Source organism: Hydra viridissima, unplaced genomic scaffold (assembly GCF_058129835.1).
Source record: "Hydra viridissima isolate aposymbiotic clone 2 unplaced genomic scaffold, HvirCarnegie_v1 scaffold_8, whole genome shotgun sequence".
Classification (NCBI taxonomy): Eukaryota; Metazoa; Cnidaria; class Hydrozoa; order Anthoathecata; family Hydridae; genus Hydra; species Hydra viridissima.
In genome coordinates this window covers 7,535,673-7,552,839 of record NW_028324307.1, presented here as the reverse complement: position 1 = coordinate 7,552,839, position 17,167 = coordinate 7,535,673, and the positions used below count along the sequence as shown (strand labels likewise).

At 27.4% G+C, this 17,167-nt stretch overlaps 4 protein-coding genes across 4 annotated transcripts in view; all 4 read left to right on the top strand.

Annotated features, from left to right (window-relative positions):
* The first annotated feature begins 404 nt into the window (after positions 1 to 404).
* Positions 405 to 1,373, top strand: LOC149884819 (pinopsin-like). Its single transcript, XM_090094568.1, has one exon. It carries the CDS (start codon positions 507 to 509, stop codon positions 1,371 to 1,373), a length of 867 nt encoding a protein of 288 aa, XP_089950694.1. The 5' UTR covers positions 405 to 506.
* Positions 1,374 to 5,205: 3,832 nt separating this feature from the next.
* LOC149884817 (uncharacterized) lies at positions 5,206 to 7,716 on the top strand. Its single transcript, XM_090095805.1, has 2 exons — positions 5,206 to 7,200; positions 7,371 to 7,716. Exon 1 carries the CDS (start codon positions 5,520 to 5,522, stop codon positions 6,243 to 6,245), a length of 726 nt encoding a protein of 241 aa, XP_089951931.1. The 5' UTR covers positions 5,206 to 5,519; the 3' UTR covers positions 6,246 to 7,200; positions 7,371 to 7,716.
* LOC149884818 (uncharacterized) lies at positions 6,185 to 6,989 on the top strand. Its single transcript, XM_090095810.1, has one exon. The coding sequence runs from the start codon at positions 6,314 to 6,316 to the stop codon at positions 6,779 to 6,781; it is 468 nt and encodes a 155-aa protein (XP_089951936.1). The 5' UTR covers positions 6,185 to 6,313; the 3' UTR covers positions 6,782 to 6,989.
* A 1,393-nt stretch (positions 7,717 to 9,109) lies between the features above and the next one.
* The window catches only part of LOC149884816 (uncharacterized), a 38,431-nt gene continuing 30,373 nt past the window's right edge, over positions 9,110 to 17,167 (top strand). Inside the window, exons 1-7 of the mRNA XM_090095764.1 lie at positions 9,110 to 9,154; positions 9,252 to 9,731; positions 9,852 to 10,161; positions 10,462 to 10,631; positions 10,879 to 11,001; positions 11,786 to 11,917; positions 14,694 to 14,795. Of these exons, the coding sequence (XP_089951890.1) occupies positions 9,275 to 9,731; positions 9,852 to 10,161; positions 10,462 to 10,631; positions 10,879 to 11,001; positions 11,786 to 11,917; positions 14,694 to 14,795 (1,294 nt within the window). The 5' untranslated portion in view covers positions 9,110 to 9,154; positions 9,252 to 9,274. The remainder of the gene's footprint in view (positions 9,155 to 9,251; positions 9,732 to 9,851; positions 10,162 to 10,461; positions 10,632 to 10,878; positions 11,002 to 11,785; positions 11,918 to 14,693; positions 14,796 to 17,167) is intronic.

The window sequence follows — 17,167 nt, the reverse complement described above, 5'->3', positions numbered from 1 at the left end:
GTCTTATATTACTATGCAAACTCATGATTTTAAATACCATCTTCTAAAATAAGGACACACAAACCATAATAAAAAACAATAACAAACAAGAACAAGCTTTAGGTTATTTGTCAAATCTGTTGCACACCCGACTTTCGTCTATGGATTTAAAAACAATCATATTTTTTAATAAAAAAAAGGGAAAAAAAGACAGAAAAACAAAGCAGAAAAAAACAAACAAGTTTTAAAGAATAAAAGAAAAGTAATTTTCACCTGCATTCCTGCATCTTTTTAGAAATGTATTTATAAAATGTAGTAATTCACTCAGAGAATTGGGTTTATTTATTCGAAATACTGAGAACCTACGATTTCTTTTACGCGATATTCTGTCTATGCCAAGAGGTTTTAAGTTTCATATTCAAGTTCGAAGTTTCATACCACATTTTATACTCAATTATTCCTACGTGCTATAACGAAGAATAAAAGCTTACGAGGAAAACATTTTAACAAAAGAAAATTATTTTGAAATGGTCGTTTTCAAAATTATAATGTCTTGTGTTGTTTTTTTTACGGTGTTGCTCAATACATCCGCCGCTTTTTGCCTCCTCAAAAGAAAGCACAAAAATAACTACGTTATTTTATGTTTGAATTTGGTGTTTAATGATCTGCTGCAGAGCATCGCTGGATGTTTACCAACACTTTTTTTTCATAAGAGTTTAAAAAATGGTTCAACATTATGCAAAATATCCGCCTTCTTTATTTCATTTTCAGCATTCACAACAATCAGTTTGTTATCAAGCGTTGCTCTATCTAGAATGGTTCTCCTTTATGCACCATTTTTGACTAATCGTGTCAAATACAAAACTTTGTTCAAAAAACTTGGACCTTTTTCATGGATATATGCATTCTTTTGGTCCGTCTTACCACTAATGGGTTTTTCTTCATACGCATTGGAAGCAACTCATTCTCGTTGCCTAGTAAACTGGTTTCCTGTAACAACTTCTAACAAAGTCTATTTAGTATTATTAGTAGTATTTTGCTTTATCATCCCGAACGTTGTGGTTTTAACTTCGTGTTTGTTTACAGCGAGTGTAATCCGTAAAAAGTTCAGTTACTTTGCTCGTACTTACGGAGGAGAAAACATGGAAACCAGAAAATTCAAACAGAAAGAAAAAAGGGCGGTTTCATCTTTAATATTTATGGTTTTGTCGTTCACTATTTGCTGGACGCCGTATGCGATTGTTGGAGTCTTATCAGCTTTTACATCTCTTCGTTTACCGATATGGTTGCTTGAAATAGCTTCTTTGCTCGCTAAAGCATCCACATTGGTAAACCCAATCGTATATGCTTTGAAAGATAATTTGTTTCGTAATATTTTTAAAAAAATAAAGTAATGACCAATTATTTTCTTTTTGATGTTTTAAAAGCATTCTACTACTCTGAAAAATATGGTCAAGGCATGCCAAAAAAGCACACTTTTAAAAAATTTTCCATAACTATAAAAATCCGTGCCTTTTAAACGATTCATGTAATCTCAATTTTTTGCAATCATAAAATGTTTCTATTATACGTATTTCATGTTGGGAAGAAGTGTTGTGTAGGGTAAAATTTGGGACTGGGGAGGTCTCCTCTTTTACTTTTACATAGGACAAAGAGACCATGAAAGAATAGGAAATTTAAATTGCTTCTTTAAATAATAAAAACTGAAATGGTTGCACTAAGTGTTCTGTGCAAGTAAAAGTTCAGAAAAAGTAAAGTTAGATTAAAGAGTCTCGGTTCAAACCCGAATACCAGATATTGTTGAACAACCTGGTGTAAATTATACTGAGATTCTTACAAAACTTTCGAAACGTCTTGAAGAAAAAAAATAAGTTGTTTCAAAAGTTTAAAGGGAGAAAGAATATTAAGTAAATATTTAATTTATAACTACTTAAAAACATATCCTCAAATATATAAGAAATTTTGTGTTGCTATAGACTCTTGCGTGAATAATTGAAGAAGACCAGATCAGTCCAAAATATTATAGTTTAATGTGGGCCTTAAGGAAGAGCAGTAGTTTTAAGCTCTAGCAGCGATATAAAGGTTTAAAAAAAAGCCTGCCCCACCAAGTATTATTTGGGGAATTATTCCCTGCGATAAAACCCGCGTTTTAAACTTTTTTCGTAATTTCATCAGCAACAACAACACACCTTATTATCAAAAAGATAAACGCTTAACTTTTTATTGGAGAACCATGTTTAAGGGAGATCATGAGTAATGGAGGATCATGTTTAACAGCGAAAGATCCTGTACATCTATAAAACATTAAACATAAAAAAGCTAGCATCAACTCTGAATCAAGTTGCGACTAAAAAATTGTTAAAAAAAGTCTCTATTCCGAACTTGATTAATCAGCAAAGCATTTAAATTTGATCAATTGAGCAAAGTGCTTGAAAGTCACTTGACAAAAGTATGGTTTAAAGTTTTAAATGAAAGATTAAAAGCTTAAAAGCTGCAGTGCAATGTTTTAACTAAAAATATGCATGATTAATTTGTTATCGATTACAAAGATTTTCAAGTTATCTGTAAACATGTTCTTAATATCAGAAATATCAACTAATAATAATAATAATAACAAATATAATAATAAAAATAATAATAATAATAATAATAATAATAATAATAATAATAATAATAATAGTAACAATAATAATAATAATAAAAATAATAACAATAATAATAATAATGATAATAATAATAACAATAATAATAATAATTATTATTATTATAATGATAATAATAATAATAAAAATAATAATAATAATGATAATAATAATAATGATAATGATGATAATAATAATAACAATAATAATAATAAAAATAATAATAATAGTAATAATAATAGTAATAATAACAGTAATAATAATAGTAATAATAATAGTAATAATAATAGTAATAATAATAGTAATAATAATAGTAATAATAATAGTAATAATAATAGTAATAATAATAGTAATAATAATAGTAATAATAATAGTAATAATAATAGTAATAATAATAGTAATAATAATAGTAATAATAATAGTAATAATAATAGTAATAATAATAGTAATAATAATAGTAATAATAATAGTAATAATAATAGTAATAATAATAATAATAATTATAATAACAGTAATAATAATAGTAAAAATAATAATAATAATAATAATAATAATAATAATAATAATAATAATAATAATAATAATAATGATTATGATGATAATCATAATAACAATAATAATAATAAAAATAATAATGATAGTAATAATAATAGTAATAATAATAGTAATAATAATAGTAATAATAATAGTAATAATAATAATAATAATTATAATAACAGTAATAATAATAGTAAAAATAATAATAATAATAATAATAATAAAAATAATAATAATAATAATAGTAATAATAATAATAATAACAAAAATAATAATAATAATAGTAATAATAATAATAATAAAAGTAATAATAATAATAATAATAACAAAAATAATAATAATAATATTAATAATGATAATATTAATAATAATAATAGTAATAATAATAAAAATTGGGAAACTGGATAAAATATTCATAACAATGATTGAAGCTTCTTTTAAGTATGTCTTAGGATCATTTAAGACTCCTCATACTCACCGCAAAAAACTTTTTTTTTTTTACCGGCCTTACGGCTAAAGATATTATGGTGAAGCATATTTTGCCATTTCTAAAATTTTTAAATTAAAAGATTAAAACAAAAAATGTCAAATATTTATGTCAAAAAAACTCCTAGATTTGTGTAAAATAATTTTTATTTGTTCTATCTATATACATTCTTAAAGGATTTACTTAGAACCATTCATTCTTCCTTACTTTCCCTTCATTGGCACGTTAAGAGAGTTTGATGAGATTGTGAATGTATGATTAGGCAATACTTTTATGCCGAAAAAATTGAAAAATTGAGAGTCTGCTATCTCATCTAGAAAAAACAAACATTAAGGAAGTTGGGAGCGCATTGATAGTCAGAGTAGTATTTTATAAGTTGCAAAAAAAACTGATATAGATATAACTACATGTTAATAACAAAATTAAAGTAGAAAAATCTGGCTCAGAATATGTATGAATAAATATGTTATATTTAAATTTTATAATAACACTTGTAAAAGGTCGATGCAACCCAACCTTTGTGGTCTTATAAAAGAAAAAGATGCAACCCGACCTTTGTGGTCTTATAAAAGAAAAAGATGCAACCCAACCTTTGTGGTCTTATAAAAGAATAACATTTTAGTTGTATGTTAAATAATGCTGTATCTAAATGTATAAATGGCTTAAAATGTTTTTTTAAATGTTTTATTATGTAAAAAAAATTGTAAAATCTAGTAATAAAACTAATGAAACTCTTTTTAATCAAAAAAAGTTGTTTGAATATATTACAGCCATTTACAAGCCACTTTTTGAATGCCAAAGGTTTACGAGAATTTCTCTTTAAGTTTACAAGATTTCTTTAAAGTTATCATCAAATTTGTCAAAAACAAAACGCGAATAACCTGTTTTACCTTTGTGTTTTTATTCCTTACCAAGTTGTTTTTCTTTTTTTAAATATTTGGTCAGATCATACTTTTGTTTAACAGCATGCGCCTTGGTTTTCTTTAGACAAACGAATTTTCTTTCTGACTAGAGTATCAGTAAAGGTTCTTGTTTTAAATTATTATTGCTTTTTTAATATGGCATGTTAAATACCATGGTTTGATTATATAAATGAATTTTTCATTCCTCGAATGTACATGCAATTCGTGTAACTATATGGCTTTAAAAATATATAGTTTAACTGCTATATGGTGCATTTTGATTCTCCGATAAATGAATAGCCAAGTCAACAATGAATGTACCATATATAGGTACAGTTAGGGTTGGGAATACCGGGATCCCGGATACCGGGATCCCGGTATTTGGAACAATTTATAGTTGCCGAAATACCGGTATTAAAAAAGTCGAATACCGCTATTTCGGTATTCGAAATAATTTCACCATTCGGAAGCTCAAAAAGTTTAAAATTTTAATTGATCTTATTAATGGAAACAAAATTCATCGTACAAAAGTAAATGTGGGTATATATATACTAATATCATATAAGATATTGGTTACTTTTAGTTAAATTAAAATATTATATAAAATTCCAAACGGTAAGTTAAATTATACATTATAAATTATACATTTTATTACCTTTTTGAAAATTTGTATTTTATACGGATATGAATATTCAAGACTTTGAGGAAAATTCCAAAGCAAATGATAAAAATTCACCATGGTTTCATTTTGTAAGAGAAAAAGCAGGACAGTGTGCTAAATGCAAATTGTGTAAGAAAATAATAAAAACACATGGAGGTTCTACAAGCGATCTTCATACTCATTTAAAAACAATTCATTAAGTCAATTTGTTAAAAAGAGATGTAGGTAGCCCCACTGTTTTAGGTTCTTCAGAAACTTTGCAGACATCGAAACCTTCAGTAACTATAAACAACTTTTTTAAAAGTGATAAAATGGATGATTCATTGCCAGCGATTTTAGCTAGGATGACTGCGTGTGATGGTTTATCATTCAACATTGTTTGCACATCATATGATATCAGAAAAGGCTTAACAGCCAGAGGCTTTTCTAACATACCAAAGGATCACAAAACAATTCACAAAATGGTATTGAATTATAGTAAAAATATACGAGACGAAGTAATTAAAGAATTATTAAGCAGAATTGCAAATGGAAACAGATTTTCTCTAACTTTCGATGAATGGACATCGATAAGAAATAGACATTACATAAATATTAATGTCCACTCTGACAAAGAACTTTGGAATCTAGGATTAATTCATGCTTTTGGAACAATTCATGCAGAAAAATGTGTTGAGCTTGTCAACGATAGGTTAAGTGATTTTAAGCTTTCGATCAAGAATATTGAAGGTATTACCACTGATGGCGCTGCAGTTATGACAAAGGTAGGCAGGTTAATTGAAGCACATCAGCAGCTATGTTTAGCGCATGAAATTCAGTTGGCTGTTATCGGCGTACTCTATAAAAAACCTAATAATGAGTATAGTCTGTATAATGAAGAAAATTCCAACATTACATCAGTTCCTACACCCAGATTTGAAAAAGAGCAGAATTCCACTGATGATGATGAATTAATTGATGAAGAGTGGTTCGAAAAGTGGTCAAAATATTTCGTTCTTCGCCTACAAAAAATGACAAAGTCCTACAAAAATATGTAAAAGAAGAGTTTGGGAAAGAATTGTCTCTGGTTTTAGACTCAAAAACACGATGGAATAGTTTGGTGTCTATGTTAGAACGTTTTGTCAAATTAAAAAATTGCATCAAAAAGAGTCTAATAAATTTAAAATCACCTATTTTTTTTTCAGATGCAGAGTTTGAAATGTTGTCAAATATCTTTTCAGTTTTACTTCCTATTAAGCTTACACTTGAAGCAATCTGCAGACAAGATGCAACTTTATTATCTGCAGATGCTGCTATTCAATTTATGATGAAATCAATAATTGGCCATCCATGTTCATTAAGCTATGAACTGAAAGCCGCTTTAAAAGTACGTATTCTTGAAAGACGAACAGAAATTTCAAGTGTTTTGCAATATTTACACGATGCAGACTCCAATGAAAATCCGAGCGATGATGAAACCTATAGAGATTATGAATTATTTCTCATCATTACCAAAGCTGCAATCGCAAAAGTTATCATTTCACAGATACAACGTCTGGGTGTGGCCAACTTGCATTATGAAGCTGCACCTTAAGCAATAACATCTACTTCAGCCAACAATATTATAGACACAAATATAATATTCAATGTTGATGATGATGAAGTTGATCAAAAAAATGAAATTTCTCTGACTTTAAAAGAAAAGTTGGAGATACCAATATCAAAAAAAATTTGCACCAGATTACCTGAGAGTGGAATCGACCGAAATAAAAAAGATCTCACACGCTCAATAAAAAAAGAAATGCCATTTTTTGAGACAAATGGCATAAGGGGAAAATACTTAACTTTAATATATAATTATTTGCTAAGTATTCAACCAACCAGTGTAGAATCAGAGAGAGCTTTTTCGGTAGCTGGATTAATCTGCACCAGAATTCGGTCTAGGATAGGAGATAATTCACTTAACAACCTATGTTTTCTGAGATCTTATATCAACAATCAACTGCAGAAAAAGTAGAACCTTAAAAATTTATGTTTTCTTCCTTTTCGTATGATTTATATATTACTAAGATTTTACTGAATTTTGTTTTTCTTTTTTTTATTCTTTAAATAAGTTAATATAGCTTTTTTTAATTGCCAAACCATTTTTTAATTATATTATTCATTCATTTGTGTTATTAAAGGAAATCTTATGTTGTAATTTCGAATGGAAGTGTGATTACTAAAGTCCATGCTGTCATTCATCAGAAAGACTTAATTTGCATTAGAAATATGCCTCTAGAGCTGTTCAGTAAACACGCAGTCTAAACTGCGCATTAGGACTTTCATCATTCTGGATGGAAGTTACAAAAAGTCAATCAGATATCAAGAGTATGCCTAACCTACAAAAACAAATATCTTTAGAAAATAAGTTGTTTTTCGTTGCTGAAACTTATTAATAACTTGAAAATACTCTTTTATTCTTTAGAGTTACAAAAAACCTTGTATGTGTTTGGATAATTTTTATGAAAATAAACTTGTAAAAATAAATGTTTTTCATGGTTTAGATCCCTCAATGACATATTTATATACTTAGATAACTAACTTTTGAAAGCTGTAGTTAGAAAGCTCTACTATAATTTTGTTTAACAAACCATCAGGCATATTATCTTGTAGCTAAATATAAAAAGTCTGTAAGAAATTCTTTACTAAAGTGTAGTCTGGCAACCTTGGAGAAATATTTGGAGTTATCTGCTAATTGAAAGTCCTTATACCTTGTGTCTATCATGTAACTTTCTTTAATTATTAAATGTCAAGATATTTGCATAAAATTTGATCTACCTGTAAAAATTGGGATAAGTTATATATCCATTTTCACATGGATACTGCCAGTAAGTCAGGATTGCTAAGCATTTTTATAACTAGCATTTTAAAGCATGTAAAAAAAAAAAAAAAGTAAAAAGAAAAAGAGTTGTTTCAACAACTTTAAGGTCAATTTATTTTCGCTTACATGATATTTGCAATTAAAAACTGCATTTCTGTTAAAATAATGTGTTTACTTTCACCCTGTGCAGATGGCATTTTTGGTTCAAAGGGCACTATCCCTATTCTCATGCATAACCCATCAAAATCATTAAATTTGAGAAACCTGGTGTTCAGTTCTGAAAGCATTAAGAGAATAAAGAGACAAAGGTAATGTTTGTCCTAACAATGCAAACACTCAAAATTTGTCAAAATATATTGTACAAAATATGAAAATAGGTAACAAGTTGTGTTTAATGCCAAACATTTTCCAATGTGTTTTTTAATCATTACAGTTCAAAAATTATTTTTACTTCATGGTCATATAACCTATTTTGATGAACTTTTCTCTAAACACAAAGAAAATAACTTCCAATTTTATTTCATAATTGTTACCTCAAAATCTGCACAGTGATTACTTTTTGATATGTTAAGAATGGATAGCTCCTATTTCAAGTAAATTTCCAACAAATATAAAACTTTTTGTAAGAAGTCAATAATTTGACAAGTTCTTAGCATCAAGAACATGTCATAATATTCTTTTAAACAAAAGTTTTGCCTGCAAAAGTCTTTACAAATTTATTTTAATGAAATTTTGTAATTTAAGAATAATAACAATGAACAGTATAACAAGCAAAAATAACTCCAGTTTTCTTAAATTAATTCACTTTGGATGTTTTTTTCTTGACTGCATGTTTCCAAAATGATTAGATTTCTAAAAATTACTTGCTAAAATTTATTTACTATTAAAAAATGCTTTAGAAAATTTTTGTGTTAAATTCAGTTTTGCAAGAGTAAAAAGCAGTTTTTTTGTTTAAATTACAAAGATTAAAAACTTAATAGTGTAGGGATTAGAATGTCAATTTTTTCAATTTGATATATGAAATTGTAATGCATTTTTTGAATATCAATTATGTTTAGAAACAAACCAAAAATTTTACAGTATGGTGCTCTGAAAATATTTCAGGCAAATAGATTTTTAAGTTATTTTCATCATGTGTTTTATACTTTTCATTCTGGGATTTCTTAGTAAAATAAAAGTAAATCCACCTGTTTTCATCTAGGTTCTTTTTCTGCAAAGCAAGAAATGATTTTGCACAAGAACAATCCTATTGCTATATTTAAGCTTCTTAGGAAAGAGTATGAAATAGTGTTTCAAGTAAAACCTATGGAGTTCATTAACGGAAATATGAATGTAGTTCAATTATTACAAGAAGGTCAATATGCAAATGGCAGCATTATCTTGATTGTTCATATAATAAATGGATATGTAATACTTTGCACTGACTCTGTTGGAGCAATCAATTGTTTTAGTGGAAGTAACAGTGTAGTGCTAGGCTCATGGCTCACAATAAAAGTTTCTCAAAAATGCTTGGAGAATAGCACGTGTAGTTATAGTGTTTTAGTGGATGGAGTGAATGTATTTTCTGCTATCAATACAGATCCTAGAGAGTTTTCAAATGTGACCCTATATGCATCTGATCCATGGTTAAATCCCCTTACTGGAACCATCAGGAATTTGTGCATCGAAGGTGTTGATCAAGGTAACATATCTACAAATTTATAAAAAAAAGAATGTTTTAAGTATTTTATAAGAACACTCTGTTTTCTTATAGCATCTCTTCTTTTTCTCTTTCATTGTGATCTTTGCAAACTTTTCATAGACAATCGTATGCTGCTGCGAGAGTTTTATTTGGGAGAAGGCAAGTTTCCAAATCCTACAAACATGACAAAGTTTCCAAAAAGTCCTGATACTTATGGTTTTCTTGATGTGTTTGATGCACCAATAAACATTGATGATCATTATGTTCAAAGAGTCCGAGGTTGGTTTCAACCGTTAATGACTGGTAATTACTCATTTTACAGCGCCTGTGATGACTACTGCTGGTTTTATTTAAGTTCTAACGAGGATCCTGCAAACAAAAGTATGATAATAAGTCAGGAGAGTCCTGTTTTGTACTTGGAATGGGCACAGTAAGTCATAGAACTTTGTTTTGATTATTTTATCAAGAGCTTTCTGGTTGCTTTAAAGATGCTTGATTGTAAATAAAGCAGTTTGTCAAGGTTGCTGTTTTAAAGAGTATTTAAAATTATAATGTTAAGCATGCTTCTCTTGTTGCATTAAAGTTGTATACTAAAGATAAAACTTTCAGATCTGTATTTTAATATTATCTATGTTTTGTTATTATCTATTAAGTTTATTTTATGATCATTTTTCTCTGCAACAGAAAGCTTTTAAAAATGTTATACTTTGTTCTATTCAATATCTTATAGGCAAGTACCTAAACCAATCTTTCTGCGAGCAAACCACAGGTATTACATGGAGACAGTTTTTTGGGAAAATATTAATGCTGATAGCTTATCAATTGGAGTTCAGCTGCTTGGAAGTGAAACGAATCCTTTGAAGCCACTCACAAACGATTGGTTTGCTTCTATGAGAATAGGTAAAGTTAGTGTTGATAAGTTTTGGTTGAGTAAAATCTCAGCCAAATCTTGTATATTTGAGAAAGTTGAAGGTTGACTTTTTTTAAACTAAGTAAATTTTGTTGAGAAAACTGAGGTTTGTGCTCTTCATGAATGCTCTTGTCAAATGAACAGTTTAAATATTATTTCATCATGACATTGGTTTGTAGAGCATAAGTGCACATGCTGATTTAAATATTATTTCATCATCATATTTTACTTTCAAAGGTTATTTTCCAGACAGTAGCAACTCAAGTTCAAGTGAAATTTGTATAGATGAAAAGAGCAATTATTTTATCTGTGGATGTAGAAACGGCTTTCAATATGACAAGGAAACTTCAAAATGCCAAGGTTAAATGTTTTTCAAAAGATTTTTGCAGTTTAACTAGATTAAGATCTCTTTGCTATCAAATATCTTAGCTTAGTCAGGGATAGTGTGTCATTTCTTCTCACAATGTTTATGGAAAGGTATTGCCTATAGTCAATGGAAGTTTTATTTCATTTACAGTTATTGAATTTTAGCCTTTTTCTTGTGTGTTGTATTGTTATCAGCTAATTGTAAATGCTTAAATAATGCCTTGAGTATTTTTTTTTTTAATGAATATTTTGAACTATAGAGGATAGTTTTTTTGAGGTTTGATGATTGTAATGCATTATGTTTCATACTTTGTTTCATTACTTTAAAAATAACTTTTTTGTTTCTAAGTGATAATATAGAATTGTATTATGTGTTAAGCTTATTTCTTGATTATGTGAAGAGCATTAACTTTTGTAAAAAAAAAAATAGCTGTAATAAGGAGAATTTTCTAAAAGTTTCTAGAATGCAACATATGAGATTATGTTCCAATAAAGTATTTATGCCTGGTTTTGGTGTTTCATAGTTTTTTTCTGGGTTCCTTTATTAAAACTTTAAAAGTTTAGAGAATTTTTAAAAAAGTATTACAGAATTTTGATAGTTTATTTCACATTAATACCATTACAAAAAACAACGACAACTCATCAGTGCAATGTGATTAGCTTAAAAACAGCTTTACATTTAAAAGTGAAACATGATGTTGCTATGCTTGTGTTATATTTTTTATTTAACAATAAATATTTAAAACCTAAAATGTCTTTAAAGTCTTTTACTTTTCAGATATTGATGAGTGCACTGGCAATATTTCTTTTTGTCCTTGGAATAACAGTTTGTGTATAAACACTGTTGGTAGTTTTGAATGCTCTTGCAAAAGTGGTTGGATGTACTTGAATGAGAATAGCAGTTGTTTAGGCAAAATGTTTTTTTTTTTAATTCAATGTTTTAATTTTTTTCTCTCAGTTTTGATAAATTATCAAACTTTCGTTTTTTTTTTCTGATAGTTATTATTTTTATTTCATGTGTTTTTTTGTTTTTTTTATTTGATTTTTTAAAGTATAATCTGTCCTCTACCATTTTGTCCTCATAAGCTTGCTGAAGTTCATAAGTCCTTATGGTCACTGAAGGGTAAAGCTGAGTACGCATAATGTTAAGTTTGCATAAAAAAGTGATATAAGGTTATTTAAGAATATGACCTTCAGAAGCTATGTTTTTATTTATGATATTTATGCCTGGTTTTTTTGCACAAAAATCAAAAGTAGTAAAAAGTAACCAAAGTATAGTTTTTCTGTCTTCTACTTTTCAATATAGGGATGTTTCTATGTTAAAAATTAAATGTTTTCTTCAGATATTGATGAATGTGCAAGTAATAGTTGTGCCCTTGGGAAAACAATAAATGTGTAAACACTATTGGTAGTTATGAATACTCATGTAAAAGCAGTCAGATGCTTGTAGAAAGCAGTTGTTTTGGTCAATATTTTTTTTACATCATATCTACATATATTTAAATATATTTTTAATGTATAAATATATATATATATATTTACTGATCAATTATCATCATCATTGTCATTATTTATATTGTTATTGTTACTATTATTTGCTTTGTTTTTGTTATTGTCATTATTATTACTATTGGTTATTATAACTATTGTAAGAGCAAGTATTTTATCTGTGGATGTAGAAGTGGCTTTCAATATGATAAACAATATTATAAATATTTAAACACTTTACAATAACAATTAATGCTATTGCTAGCATTAAAGTATGAAATTCTTATCAAAGTAATCTGTCTCATGTTATTCATACTTTAATGCTAGAAACATTGCAATATAGCAATAGTATTAATTGCAATATAGCAATAACATTACACTTCATTATTATCAAAGAACAATTTTTTTATTCAAAGATGATAAATTGAATATTTTCTTTATTGATTTTTTTGAATATATTTTGATTTGACATAAATCCAAAAAGCAATATATTTTAAATTTATTTACAGCTGACTCAAAATAAATGAACTAAATATATAAAACTTATATAACAGTGAAACATATATGAAGCCGCAGTATATAATAATATGATAAAGGTTCTTTTCTATAGAGTAATGAAAAAACTTACCACATTGCAGATTATGCACTATGCTATTAAAAGAACATTTAAGAAATGACTGAACAGATTTTTTGATGTAATAGAAAGTTACAAAGGACAAATCTTTCCATAAATGTTAACAGATCTTCTTCTGCAACATTCTTTAGTTTGGTTCTTTTCAAAAAGACCTGTTTTCATTTGCTCATATGTACACAAATGAGCAACTGTTAAGTTTCCCCTTAAGATTCACTTCATAGCGTAGGTTCATACTCAGTGTAAATTATTTTTTCCTCTTTTTTTTTTTTGTCAAGCCATTCTGCTCATAGCCTGTAACACTCTTTTTAATGCCAGAAAAGTTCACATCATGAATGCATGTTTGATTTGTAGTTAAATTTTCAGCATTGCAACTTAAGCTTCACATTTGTGTACTTTTTTATCACAGTTGGAGTTTCTCAAACTAAGTTCTTGTTTCTTTGCAGAAACATTAACAGAAAAGAACAGAAGTAATAGGAAATCACTAAATGGATCATAGTTGCAATAAGGAAACAAAAAAATGGCAATTATCAACAGTTTTTCAATAACATCATTCACGTGACAATCAAAACCTTATAGGCTGAATTCACTGCTTTCAAGAATAGTGAGTCAAAGGCTTGCAATTGTTAGAATTCAAATATATATGCTAATCTCATTTTAAATCCATAAAGAGAGCAAAGTGGTGAACAAACTATAGACTAAGTTTCAAGAGTTGTTATCCAGTAACTCTGCTTAAAATCTTTTGACAAGATAATGCATAAGAGAATCTTCTAGTCAAGATTTTCCTAAGTTATCATATTTTTTGAGCAACTGTTCAATACAAACATGAGATTGTTGCAACTTTGTCCTGAAAAAAATATCAGAAAAAGAAACTGCACATGTAAGTCGATTAAAAAAAAAAAATTTTTAATTTGATTTTCCATTTGTAAAAAAAATCTTCAATTATTGTTGTCAATTATTCTCAAATCTAAATATTTGTGGAAAATTCAAAATTATTAAAATGTTGTTGATATTTTTGAGCATTGATAAGAATTTCACATAAAACTTCTTTACTCTAATTTAAAAGTTCCTATTTTAGTAACTTTTAATTTTGGTAATTCATGCTAATACATTTCAATGAAATCTCTATTTTATTGAAATGTATTAGCATGAATTACCAAACAACACCTTTATGTAAAAACAAAAGTAGAGGCTGTCTATCTTTTCTTTTAATGGTCCTCAATACTTATATTGTAAAATCTAAGAAATCAAAAAGTTGTTAAAGTTTTTCTCTTTCAACATATTGATAATTGTGCAAACAATAACACTTTTTGTCCTTAGAATAACAGTCTTTGTATAATACTGTTAACAGTTTTGAATAAATCATTTTAATCTTTTGCTGACGATGGCAAAACTAAAAATAATTTTTGTTCGTTAATAAAAGTATAGCTTTAAATATAGCTTCCTCTTATTTCAAATTTTATATTTTCTTTTCTTCTGTCAGATCTTTGTTGTGAACAATATTGTATGAGATTACAGAAGTATTGCTTGTAAACAGTTTTTTTTTAATTTTTAGTTTTATGTTTAGATATTGACGAGTGTGCTAATGGAAGCATGCTGTGTGTATTGAATGATGGAATTTGTGTGAACACAGCTGGTGGATATTTTTGTGAAAAAATGTGCAGCATTGGTAATTATTTTTACACTCTTCACATTTAAATACTTGCTTCAAATTGACAATATTACAAATTTAATACAACAAATTATAGTTACAATATAAATGTTTTCAATCAAGAACAAATGTTGTCACCACAAGTCTTTTTGCCGAATTATTGTCTGTCTGAGAAATAAGGGGTTTTCATAATCAGTTTTAAGTGTTTCATGTCTAAAGAAATGTATATTTCAATGAATTACAGCAAAATCAAAATCAATATAATATCAGGTTTCATAGCTATCTTTTTTTTGTTTATACACTAAACCACTAAAAATTTAATTTCAAATTGCAATCAAGATTTTTCAATTTGTACTTTGATTAATTGTTCCAGAATACTCTTTTTCTGTCATTAATAGTCCAATGCTTATGAGCATTTGCAAATAAAAGGATTTTCACTGCTCTAAAGTTGTTTTTTTTGGACACTGAAAGTTTCAGTTTTTGAATTGTATTGCTAGCATTGTCAAATTCTGTTTCATTTATATTTCAGTGTCTCCATTAACCTGCTTTATTATTTGCTAGACAGTTGCCTTGTAAATGGGTTTTCTTGGTGGCAGTTTCTTTTTGTTTGACTGCTTTCTTATAATATTTGGTAATGTGCTCAATAAAAGCTAAATTAAACTTGTTTCCTACAATTATAAACAAACTTGACTATAAGACAGAAATCATTAATGCTACAAAGTTCTCATACCAAAACAGTGCAAAAGTGTGATCTCAAGTCATAGTCACTCCTGATAGTACAACACCAATTGCTGACACTGAATTGTTTTTTTTTTTTTTTTTTTCAATTATAGAAGATTAGTTTACAGATTTGCTAATATTGTTGAGTAAAAATGCAAATACATACAAAAACAACACATTTATTTGTTTTCAGGCAGTCCTGTTATCTATCAATCTTTTCCTTACATTTAATAGTAAAAACCTGATTCCATTAAAAAGTAATTTTTCTTAAATAATTGTTGTTTTTATAAATTGAAGTTGAAAAATTAGGATTCAGTTGTTTGTTTGATTATGCTTTGGAGGACACCATATTTTGTGTGTATAACAAGTAATAAATCTTGTGTTTAGTTCATTAAGTTTTGAAACATAATGATGATGCTAGTAAAATAGAGTAATGAATGATTTTCAGGTCCACAGCTGTCTGTGTTAACTGGTAAATAGGAATGCAAACTGAAGATATAGGGAATAATTTGGTTTAAAGTATTGTCAGTGATTTTCAAAGTTTCCTAAATTTAAGAAAGTTAATGGATAGGTACATTAATGCAAAGTGTTATAATAAATAGTTACAATAATATAAATGTTGAAAATAATTTTAAAATTTATTTCTAATTTTCATTAGATTGAGTAAATTCAAAAAAAAAGTCTTAGATTTAAAAAATTAATACATAATAAAAAAACTTGATTCAATTAAAAAATTTTTTTTTTCTTAATTGCTATTTTTATGAAATAAAGTTGAAAAATTAGGATTTATTTGTTTGGTTGATTATGTAAATACTAGTAGTGAACACAACTAGTGAATGTTTAACAGGCTGTAAATTCAAAATTTCAGATATTAGTATGGTTAAGAAATGCAGAGAAGAAATTAAGATTCAAATCAAAAAAGAAGGGTTTCGAGTAAAAACCCAATCCAACTGGGTATTTTTGAGCAAAAACCTAATCCAACTGGGTTTTTGAGCAAAAACCCAATCCAACTGGGTTTTTGGTGAGTTTTTGGGTTATTGGGATTTTGGGTTTTGGCTAAAATAAATAGTTTGGTACAAATCATTTGTAACTAATTTGGGTCAATTTATATTTATTTAAAAGGTATTTTTCAATTTTACATTCTTATACAATAGTTTAGTTAATAATAACTTGATTGCATTTTTTTATCAGAGTAAAAGTAATTTGAAATAGAGATGTTATTTTAAATATTTAATTATATTAAAGTATAAATAGATCACATATCCTTCAAAATGCCAAAGTATCATTCAGGGGGGAGAAACAAGGCTATTGAGTGGAATGAAGTGACATTGTTAAGTGATCAAACAAATAGAATAATATGTAACTATTACAAAGAGAGCATAATTAAAATAATAAAAAGCGTTAAGAGCCACTCGGATAAGTGCAGAAGAAGGACAAAAGGAAGTGCTAATGATTCCTCAGATGTATTTAGCAATACAACAATATTAGAACCAATCCCATCTATATCTGCAGCATCAAATCAGTCTAACCAGCCAGAAGACGAAGAGCAAGGTTACTTAAGCTTTATAACTGATGTTTCTTATTCTTCAATTTTTTCTTCTTATTCTTCTTCTTATTATTCAATTTTTTCTTCTTCTTCTTCTTCTTCTTCTTCATCTTCAATTTTTTTC

What these genes read in the sequence shown, in the direction of transcription:
- LOC149884819 (XM_090094568.1), top strand. Translation starts at nt 507, where the DNA reads ATGGTCGTTTTCAAAATTATAATGTCTTGTGTTGTTTTTTTTACGGTG.
- LOC149884817 (XM_090095805.1), top strand. Translation starts at nt 5,520, where the DNA reads ATGGATGATTCATTGCCAGCGATTTTAGCTAGGATGACTGCGTGTGAT.
- LOC149884818 (XM_090095810.1), top strand. Translation starts at nt 6,314, where the DNA reads ATGTTAGAACGTTTTGTCAAATTAAAAAATTGCATCAAAAAGAGTCTA.